Source organism: Strix aluco, chromosome 1 (genome assembly GCF_031877795.1).
Source record: "Strix aluco isolate bStrAlu1 chromosome 1, bStrAlu1.hap1, whole genome shotgun sequence".
In the NCBI taxonomy this organism is placed as follows: Eukaryota; Metazoa; Chordata; class Aves; order Strigiformes; family Strigidae; genus Strix; species Strix aluco.
Window position 1 is genome coordinate 35,142,029 of NC_133931.1, and position 11,082 is coordinate 35,153,110.

General features: G+C 35.1%; 1 protein-coding gene across 2 annotated transcripts in view; it reads left to right on the plus strand.

The window, feature by feature from the left end:
• The window catches only part of UBE2W (ubiquitin conjugating enzyme E2 W), a 34,109-nt gene extending 23,337 nt beyond the window's left edge, over window positions 1-10,772 (plus strand). Inside the window, exons 4-6 of one of the 2 annotated variants that reach the window (XR_012622360.1) lie at window positions 2,202-2,357; window positions 3,383-3,477; window positions 7,865-10,772. Coding sequence is in view for 1 of the 2 variants with exons in the window: in XM_074817322.1 (XP_074673423.1) it covers window positions 2,202-2,357; window positions 3,402-3,477; window positions 5,838-5,875 (270 nt within the window). In the remaining variant the exon portion in view is untranslated. The other variant, XM_074817322.1, reaches the window with a different exon arrangement.
• Window positions 10,773-11,082: the final 310 nt, after the last annotated feature.

Here is an 11,082-nt window from a genome sequence, read left to right on the forward strand (position 1 = left end):
TAGAGTAAGCAACAAACTACTGCTTTGTCCCCTCTCTTTTTGCTTCCAACTTCTTTTTTTTTCTAGTTTGTTTTTAAGCCTCTTGCATCTTCTCCACTGCCATTGTTAATACAGCTGGAGAAATATTGTGCTTGTGGTAGGGATTCTTGTAGATACATGACATCTTTATGAGAGGCCTGCAAATCTAGTGGTTATAATTGAGGTGTGAGATACTGTGTTGCTTTCATGGCAATGTAAAGAACTGAAGGGGCAGCAATCCTAGTGTAGGCTGCAGAATGAGCTCTGTACATCCATCTGTCTGTTACCCGAGGGAAACATTACAAAACATGCCTGGTCAGAGCAGTGTTTGGCTATCACCCCCTGCTTTTCTGAAAAAGGAAGAAAAGCAAGAATGCCTTAGTTCTTGTCCTGTCTGTTTCAGCTCAAAGTTCCAAGAGTGATCTCTGACACTTTTCTCATTGGTGTTGAAACTGAAGTACAGAGCTGTGAGAGACACTTAAACCATAAACATTACATATTTTTAGGTACTGTGGTAAAAACTAGAATGCTGACTTTTCAGTCTTAGCTTTTAAGGAACAAACTGGCCACCTGTACTTCTGCACCTCATCAGGTTTGCATAGGTGATCCACGAGACAGTAGCCACGTTTATTTGGTTTCAAGTAGGTATTGTTTGTACTCATTACCCAACCTGTGTGTGTGGCTCTGTGCAATTTATTGAAAACAGCAAATTACATCCGTACATGTACACTGATTTTTAGCACAGAGAACAATTAAGAATTTAAGTACTGTATACTTGGTTGTTGTAGATGGCTAGAATTTCTGTTACAAAAATGCTGCTGTGTAGTAAGTTCATTGTGTATTACAAACCTGTGGGTCATTTCTCTTCTGCAAATCTACTTACTGTGAATTGACAGTCTACACTTCTGCTGCTTAATCACTTGGTTGTTCTCTGCCTTTAAATGTACGTTGTCTGTCATAGTGTGCATGCTTTTACTTACCTGGTATGCCTAGTTCTGGTTTTCCTATGAAAGCAAGACATTAGTTAGAAGTGAAATACATTACTGGATTATGAAGGTAAGCCCTTCAGTGCTTAAGAAATATCAGTTTAAAGACCTATGAAAGATCATTCTGCATCCAGTTTTTCTGTTGCCTTAAAAACCTGCCTGCCATTTGACAAATATGTTAAGCTCTCTAATTTCAGTTTCCTATATGATGAGGGTGTTGTTTCTTTCTTGTAGTCAGTGTTGAGGTGGGTGTGTTGTGTACATATCTGTACACGTACAAATATCTATATAACTTAGGATGCACTTAAGAAGCTTCTGGGTATTATGGTTATGAGTGGTAGAGATTTATTATGTCATTGCATAAAAGATGACAGTGTTATGTTGGATAAGGAGCTCAGGAGGATAATGCTGCTACAAAGATTTCACTTTTACTCCATTTCCATTGGTCCTGAGCCAACTATGTGTTTGACAAAAACTTGATGTAAGAGCCATAGTTGTCAAAATTGATTTTCTAACCAGTTTTTGACTGTGATGATATCTTCCATGGAGAGGAATTAGGGTTCTAAATGTTGTTATTCCATATTCATCCATGTCAATAAAAACATATGCCATTTGAAATAATGATTTAAAAATATTTCCTATATGATACCATACTTCAGTTGTACAAGTCCTTTATTTTATACTTTATAGGATTGATGTATTTTACTCTTTATGCTGGAACCTGGATGAGCTGTCCAGAACTTAATTTATATTGTGTACAAGGTATAGAGATACTTATTTGTGAATCTCTTTGTATTTTGGCTTATGAAATCATTAAAATCCAATGTTTTGACTAGGCAACTGTATTCCTTATGACATGAAAGACTGAGGCTGCAAGATACAAAAAGTTTAGTTTGATGTCTTTACACTGTTCCCTTTGCATTTTTCTGTACTATATAAATATTCATAGGAAAAAACCCCTGCATTTAACCATTTAACTTCATCTTCACTAGCTATTTAGGCTTCCATTGGTTTATTTTACATTTCAATTAGGTTTGTTCATTTTTGGAAGCTACTAACATGATAAAGTATATTATTTAATGTAAGTGAAAATGGCAGATCCACTTCTTAAATAAGATATTGTTTTCCCAAAAGCAATACAATTTTATTTAAATTGTGGACAATGAATTACAAATATGTTTGTTCTTTCTTTTTTAGGTCATGTTTACTGGAGACAATATTCCTGTTCATCCTCATGTTTATAGCAATGGTCATATCTGTTTATCCATTCTAACAGAAGACTGGTCTCCAGCTCTCTCAGTGCAATCTGTTTGTCTTAGCATTATTAGCATGCTTTCCAGCTGCAAAGAAAAGGTATGGGCTTTTTTAGCGCTGTTAGAGTAGAATAAGTAAAAGTTAATAGTTTTTCTACTTTGCAAAGTGAGACTTTCATGTCTCAAATTCTAAAATAGGCAAAACTATCTACATTTCTACTACTGAAAAAATACTAAGCTAGAACTGCAAAATAAACAGTACAGTAAATACTTTGTAACTGTTTTCATGATAACATGCTTATATATCATTATTGGAAAAGAGGAATGATGGAACCCTTCTAGTTGTACTAATTGTGAAGTTCAGTCATGCTTTAGGACAAACCTTTGTATATTGATTCTGTCTCTAAAGGCAGTGCAAAATGACATCAAGATGTCTTTAGTGCAGATGTTTGTAAGGCTTTGCAGCTGTACTATTTCAGTGATCTTGATCATTTTCATTTCAGGACAGTAAATGGTGCTAAGCTGCTTTTTTGGTCATAGATGGGTGGCACCAATACCTTAGACCTTTTTTGTAAAGAGACTACCCTTTTCCTCTCGACCATTTCTTTTGCAGTGGAGTATCTGTGGAAGTTAGATGTGATCAGAGCTTGTACATCTGTGCTGTCCAAACATGCATATTTATGTCACATCCCAATTAGTCTTAGTCATGTGTATGTGGTAGAAACCCCTCCAAAATGGCTTTGTATTGTTTCCTACAACTTTGGTTTTGCATAATGATGACACTTAGGAAAAAAGTTGAAGAATATTAAGTATTGATCAGATATAGATGTTTGTTTAAGTTCATTTTTTCACCTATTCCCAGCTGAGACTAATGGATGTGAAATGAATCTCATATATCAGAATTAGATTCCAGACTGCAAAGGAATTAGGAATTTCATTTGGTTTTTATTTTTTTGTTTGGATTGTCTCTGGTAGGAATTGTTACCTGGATCCTTAAGAGATTTTTCTTGTCAAAGGTCTAGCCTTGCCCATTATCCCATTTTCACTGCATTTGCCTGGTAGCCTTTCATAAGCTTATTAAATAGCTCATGTATTACAATGTCAGGATTGTTTGATTATTTGTAGGTCTTTTCTTCTGTTGCAGAGGCGACCTCCAGATAACTCATTTTATGTAAGAACGTGTAACAAGAATCCAAAGAAAACAAAATGGTGGTATCATGGTAAGTATTTAACTAGGACCAGGAGTTTTGAAGTTTTTTTCAGGCTGAAGGCAATTAAAATGTAGGAAAGTAAGATAAATGCGTTCAAAGCCTTAAACTATTTTTTTAAATTACAAAAAGTTACTAAAATCCTGTTTCTGAGATACTCTGCTGTGATTTTTTAATATTACATTTTAATAATTCCTGGTGGAAATTTAAACAGCACAGATTTATGTTTTAAATTGTAGGACTGAATTTCAGTGAAAGTTCTTGTAAACTGTATTAGTTCTTGACAAGTCTTAGGTTTAGGCTTGGAGAAGGTCCATAATGAAACTAGGTTTAGCTCTAAGCCCAGGATTTTTTGGTTTTGTTGGTAATGTTTAAGAGTTTTTTCTGGTGATTAAGATGCCTATATGTTTGTAAACAGCTATGTGTTTTAATAGATTTCCACTGTTAATCAGAATTTGGTAGGTGTTGGTACAGTTGACTGACTTAAAGGCTTTTAAGAACTAACAGTCAATAATATAGCAATAAGATTCTCCATATACATGAAAAAAATACCATATTAAAATTGCTACGTATAGTACTACAGTGTCTGCAGTGCTACTGTTGTGTTGGTTTGGTTTGGGGTGGTGCTTTTTTTCTTTTGTTTCTTTCCATGTACTCTCTGTCTGGCTTTATACTTTGTGGTTTCTTTCTTCTGCCTCAGCATTTGTCATCCTCTTTGCAGAGCTGGAGTTGGCTGTATGTGTGTTTGTCTTATCCACTCCATTGGTGAGGAAAGAAAGGAGGAGTGGGTGGACACAGGCTATGCTTTTCTTCTATCCTCTCTTGTTGACCAATACTCTCTTTGCTTTCTCTAGGAAAATACTGTATAAATGGTGGTTATCGGAAGCCCATGTATTTTGGGAAGGGATGTGTTAGAGCAGGTAGTACTGTATGCTAGGGTGATGCAGGAGGAGTTGATCCCATCGCTACCTTTCACTGAAGGTTCCATCATAAGACATCCTCTGTTTTTCATTGCCTCCCCAGCTCAGGACATGTTCGGTCCCCTATGTGAAATGAGACCAGGTATTTTAATACAGTGGGAGTTAATGACTGGAGAGGCAGATGCCAAAGTCTTCACCCTTAAATTCTTAAAAGTCCATGGATGCTTTAACAAATACTTCAGAGTTTCATAATACTTGCTGAGACCCATGGATTTTTGATACATGGTAATGTAACAGAATTAAACTCTGTTTCTCATAACACTCTACTAGTATCTCTAAAACAAGGTGACTTCAATTACAGTAAGAGGAGTGCTGTATGTCATGGGATTAAAAGGTGTTTAAGAAAGTCAGGACTGTTTGTTGTGTGGTTGTACATTATGTTGTTTTTAATTGACTCCAAGAGTAATAATCCTATTGCCCACAAGGCTGGGTTTTTCATCCTCACCAGATTATTCAGTAGTCACTTTCTCTTCTCTTTCTGTTTTCACACTCTTGTAATGTGTTTGGTGCTTCTCCATTTCTAGTTTTGTTTCCTCTTTATTAGCAATTTTGGGAGAGCTTTTATTAACTATTTATTTTTACTTACTAGTTATTTTAAAAGAGAAACTAGTAAAGTTTAATTTATTGGCTTTATCTCATAATTAAATTAACATTCTGTCTACTTAAAATTTGTATTAGTCTTGTTTTGACTCAGGACTGAAGTCTATCAAGGAAAGCAGTCTGCGGATACTACTTTGATATCTTATTAATGAAATTCAATTTGAGTTAAGCAAAACCCCAAATGAGTATGAAAAGAAATGTGGGTTGTCTGACTCTGAAAGTTGGTATATAATTGTGGCTCAAAACCATCGAGCTGCTTACAGTCCACTGAACAAGTCATTTAATTACTTTGAAGTAACTCTGCAATGGCTGTTTTCTGAAAGTCAGAAAACCCTAACTCCCTCCCCAAATTCAGAGCAACCTAGAAACCAACCTGAGGCAAGAGAAAGCAAGTCAGTTCATTTAAATAACTCATATTGTTTTGCTTCATAACATTTTCATTTGTTTTTTAACTTCCTTTTTGAGTACTAACACAAAGGATGTAATGATTAAAAGTTCATTGGGCTTTTCTCCCCCACCTTTAGATTCTTGCATTAAAAAATAAAACATGCCTGGTGTCCCCTGGACACGATTTGTCTTAAATGCTAGAGGGTTTTTTCCTTCAAGTTTTGAGTGTCACTTGCTGTTTCTCTGTTACAAATAATTTTGTTTCTCTTCTGTGGGCATAAAACAAAGACTGCCAAGGCATGATCTTTAAATTTTCAGTGTTTTCTTAATGGGTTTGAAGAGGTTATGTGTTACACTAAAATGGGAAGTGTAGCTTACCTGCTAATTTTAACCACCTCTCTCTAGAAAAAAACCAACCTGTCTTCAACGTTGTGTACACCTGAAAAGATATACAAGCCCTTGGAAAAGGTGGTTCTGTCATCTTCATTTTCTTCTGCTGCTTCAACTACAGTGTCACATATCTAATCTTGTGGGCGAACCTCTTTGGGCTGGGTAAAATTAAGGGGAAAAAAACCATTCTCAACCAAGAAAGAAAAACAGCTGTCCAAGGGTAACCACTGAGTGAAATAAATGCCAGGGCTAATAGACTAACATGTGGAGGGAGATACAGAGTGGTTCTGCCCCTTCAGTTGTCAGCTAGCCATTGGACTGGCTTAGCTTGATTTTGAAATTGAATCCCTGTGTTTTGAAGAGAAAGGAGGAAGACTGTCATCACTTTTAATATATGCATTCGAAAGAATTTTTTTTTTCCAGTAAGTGCCTGGAATTTATTTATCTGGGAGCAAATAGTGCATGGTTTGGAGCTTATATAAAGCAAACAGATATGAACACAGAGGGATAAAGTGGCATTTTGAGATATATTCTGACATATAAACATGTGTATCTGTGCATTTAGCTTATTACAGAGTTTTTAATCTCTCATTTCATCCCTGCCCCAAAAAAGCAACTTATTCCATAAGCAGAGTTACGGAGACTTGTTTGCTACAAACTAATGTCCTCACAAGCCCTGCTTCAAAACTTCTGATCTTTGATAACTAAAAATATTTTTAGATTCTCTGCCCTACCCAACATCTGCTTCAACAGTACATTGAATTTCATGTTGAATTTCAGTCTGGGAGTTGATCATGTTGTGTTAAAGAGGGTCTTCCAGATACAGTTTTCTGGGGCATCCAGGCTGAAATTCATTTCATAAAGCTGTTGCCTGGCTTTGGTGTTTTCAGGAGGTAGATTTTTGTGAAGAAAGAGGGTAATGGTGTTGTTTTCAACCAGCACCTCCTTACTACTTCTGCATTTTGTTTTGGTTTTTTTGTTTGTTTGTTTTTTATGAAGAATCTTTTGCTCTGGTATTTGGGCTAAACTTCTAGTACACAGTTTAAATACCCCTTCTATCTCTCTTGCATCCTTGTCCAGTCTTTTTTACGTGAACCCTACTATCAAATGAAGAGTTTTTTACATGTAATGGTATTGATGACATAATGTTTTCCAGTGAGAACTCAGAATTGTTTGCTGCTGCTTTATGCATACTAAATCTGTAAACAGTAAAAATGCTGTTTATGAGGCTACATTTTCTAGGTTGCAAGGTTACAAGCAAGTGCAATAAAAATAGACAGTAAGCTTGCTTTCTATTAACAAGCTTAATATTTACTGTTACCAGATGCAAATATGCTCAGGTTGATGTGTGGAAGAGAAAGTTTAAAAGGAAGAGCTTTCACAAATACTTTAATATTCAGCATAATGCTGAAAAGGTTGGCATAGAATATGCTTTTTTGTAACATATTCTGTCCAATTACTGTACCCAAAATTTAGTGAATGCAAGTTATTTTCAGGTTTAAGATTTTTGGATTATAGTAGTAACCTATTATTTTTGCATAATTCTGTCAGCTCTAGTTTGTGTTAATTCTTGAGAAATAAATGAATATACATTTACCCTCAACAGGGGTTGAGAATGCATCAGGAGAAGCCCACTCTGCCAGCTTTTATTGCTATCTATTCCTTACAAAAGGATTTCTCAATTTGATAACTGTTCTGGACCTGCTGTACATCAAGGGGGCAAAATGTTAAGCATATTTGGTCTTTCATTTTTCTGATGAGTGGTTTTCTAAGTATCAAGTGTGGAAATTACTGTCCTTTTAATGGAATATTTGCTAATACTAATGTGCTTAGGGGTGTACGTGTACTTTGGAAGTTTTGTGTTTGATACTCTTTTCTTTTTCCCGAGTCATTATTGAAGAAAACCGCAGAATTATTCAGCCAGTGTATTTCCACTGCATGTTACTGTCTATGCTAAGAATTGTTTTTGCATACAGCACCTTGCTAAATTTGACTTAGAATGTTTATATGTTTTCCATAAATGCTCTTCTTTTATTTTAAAGATGACACATGTTGATGCCACCATTTTGTGATCCTCGTAGCAGAAGATAGTCCTACTGAGAAAATGAGCACTTTGATCATTCAGTCTTTGAACTTTAACCTTTGACTGGAAGTGACCTATAGGCAATGAAGACTACTTCCTTTGACTGCATTTTTACTAGTGTGCATTCTGGGCGCATGTTGATCGCTGGTTCAGTCCATGCAACTGACATGCTTTTATTAGTCATACAGTATTAATGCAGGTGTCCAGAAATGTCAGAATAATTCCATTATTTTTATTTTAAGCTTTTGGAAGAATTCCAGGTCTTCATATATTGTGCAATAACACTGAGCTCCTTGGCGGTTTTGGTGCATCCATTGCCGGCAATGGACATTGTACCAGGGAAAGGTTTTGCTCCTGCCACAAGAAAAGATTGATGCATGACAGAGCTTATGGAAGTTTTGGATATATCTGGATTATAAGCAAGGGATCTACCATTACCTTAAAAGCCTCCCCATTCTTTTATATTTGGATTCTATGCACTGTGATCACCAAACTAGCAGCATGAGTTAACATGCTTAGCTGAAGGACTGTAATAAGATCATTGCATATTTATTAAATTGTTTATCTGCTGTCAAATTGTTTTGACGTGGAAGGTTTTTCAAGTGACATTGGCAGAGAGGTACAATGTTATCCCTATGGTGAAATAAAACTACTTTTGTATATAGTTATTCATATCTCTGAAGCAAAGGTATGAGTAATTTAGGGTATGAGTGATTTAATCAAGAATTTATTTTGGACATAGGAGAGGATGGCAGTGATATAACTGAACTTGCTGCAGTCCGTAATTGGGCCTGTAATTTGTACTTTAGAGCTTTTTCCAAATAGATTGCACACTGTTATTTCCTGCTAGCCATCAGCATGAGCCCTACTGCCTACACCAAGATTTCATTTATTTATGTGTTTGAAAGCAATCCATATAACATTTTTTGTTTGCATTCACTGTTTCTTTTGTTGTTGTATGTCATGTTTGAATGTTACAAAACAATATTTTGATTGAAAAGCTTTGTCAGAAGATATTTTCATGTAAATTATTTCTTTATCTTGTAAGCATCATCTTGTCTTTTAATCCTGTACTATAAAAAGAAAAAATACATTTTTGACAGAGGCTTAATGTTTTGACAAAAAAGTGTGGACCTTCTTATTTAAGTTTAGACTAAAGTATATTTTCTTAACTTGCTTGTCCCACGCAGCCATACCAATTTTTTTCCAGGCTTTTACTTCACCAAAAAAGGGGGAAAAGCCTAAGATCAGATTGACGTTTTTCTATGGAGCAACATTTATTGAAATGATAGTTGTTCTCACCACTCTGTAATATTTTGATACTGCAATTAGGTTGTCTTTTTAGGAAGCACTTTTATAAACCTAATACCTTTACACATATGCAAAATTTCTATAGCTTTTTTTTACTGTGGCCTTACTGTTGCACTCCAAAAAAAAAAAAAAAATTTTTAAAAAGATTCAAGCGATTAATGCATGAATGTCTAAATCAAGTAAATACTTGATTTAAAAACAAACAAAAGCCAAAAAAACCCCAAACACAACCCAGAATGAATAACTACAATAACAAATAGAAAATTGGCTGAAAATACTGATTATTTTTTTTCTTACTGCTGTATAACTGACAAGTTTTATAGCCTTGTACATACTTCTCTGTTACCTAATGTTTAAAACATTTTAAAGTATAGATGCTTAACTCAGGGTGGATAGAGTTCAGATGGATTTGCTTCAGAGACGTATTTTGTACAGCAACTGAATATGAATACTGCCAGTGGAGTGAGGCTACAATATACTTCAGGAACTGCTATTTTTTCTACTGTATTGAAAATATCTCTTGGCCTTTAAAACTCAATGGTAAAATCTAGCTTTGGATATAAATTTGATGCGTGTATATATTTTCACAATGAGCCTTTAAAACATAGAATTCAGTTTCTTTTAAGAGCCAAAAATAATAATTCTAATCAAATGAAATAGTTCTGCTCATGACTTTTCGTTTAGCAAAATTTTATTGTTGTGAGTTAAACTGGTTATTTTTGGAAATGGTTCATAAGAAAGAGCAGTAATCTGATACTTAATCTGTATATTCATGTTAACTGCTCTGTATTGACTGAAACGATTGATGCATCTTTGGGAAATTCATTTCTGAATGGTTCACATAATGGATCCTATCAAATAGTCCACAGGAAAGAGACCTTATTGTGACACAAGGTAATGTCTCTGAAGAAATGGTTCAAGTACATCTTCTCAGATTCATGTATCTCTTCAGGTGGTGGCTTGCCATACTACAATACATGGTTTCAGAGAAGCTTTATGATATACTGTATGTATTTTGTTGAAGATGGGTGTTGTAGTGCAAAGCATTATATGTTTTATTGACTTATGCTATCACATGGAGTACAATGAAGTTAAATAACGAAATTTATGCTGCTCTTTAATAACCCACCCCAATAATATACTTAGATCAAAAAAATACAAGGTAGATTAGAAGATAATGTACCTCAGGTCTTTTAGTTTACAGTAGAAATGCCTCCATTTGTTCTCTTGTAGATCTGTGGGTAAGTTCACCTATATACAGAGGGCCAATACAAAGCCTGTATACCACTCAAGCCCTCAAAATAATGCAACTATTCTGACAATGCTATGATGTCCTGGAACAGGGCTTGAATTAGATGAAGGTGGTGCCATCCTTTCTGTAGGGTGACCCTGTGTATGTAACTTCCTTTCACTTGGAATTTCTCACATGAAATGGTTACAGAGTTGGCTTGAAACGATCTTGCTTTATTTTGTGTCAATGTTCATGTTGTTAAACACTTTGTTTTGTGTTTAGTGTCTTTATACTATAACACAATAAATTCTTGTTCTAAAATAGATTACTACCCTTGAATGGAAATACGTGTGGACCTTTTCATGGTGGAGTGCAGAAGCACTGTTCCTTACATTCAGCTAATCCTGAGACAAATTGTCAGTAATTCAAATGCTGTGATGGATATAAAGGGAGGAATTTGGATAATAGTGAGGTGTTTCTTCGTTTCTCCAGAGGGTATCTGTTGTAACAGCTGAACGAAATAGTTTCTTAAAAAAAAAAAAAAAATCACTAATACTTTAATTTCTCATAGATAGTTCCTTATCATGGTTCTTTGCCAAGCACTTCAAATATTGAATGGTGAGTTTCAGATACAG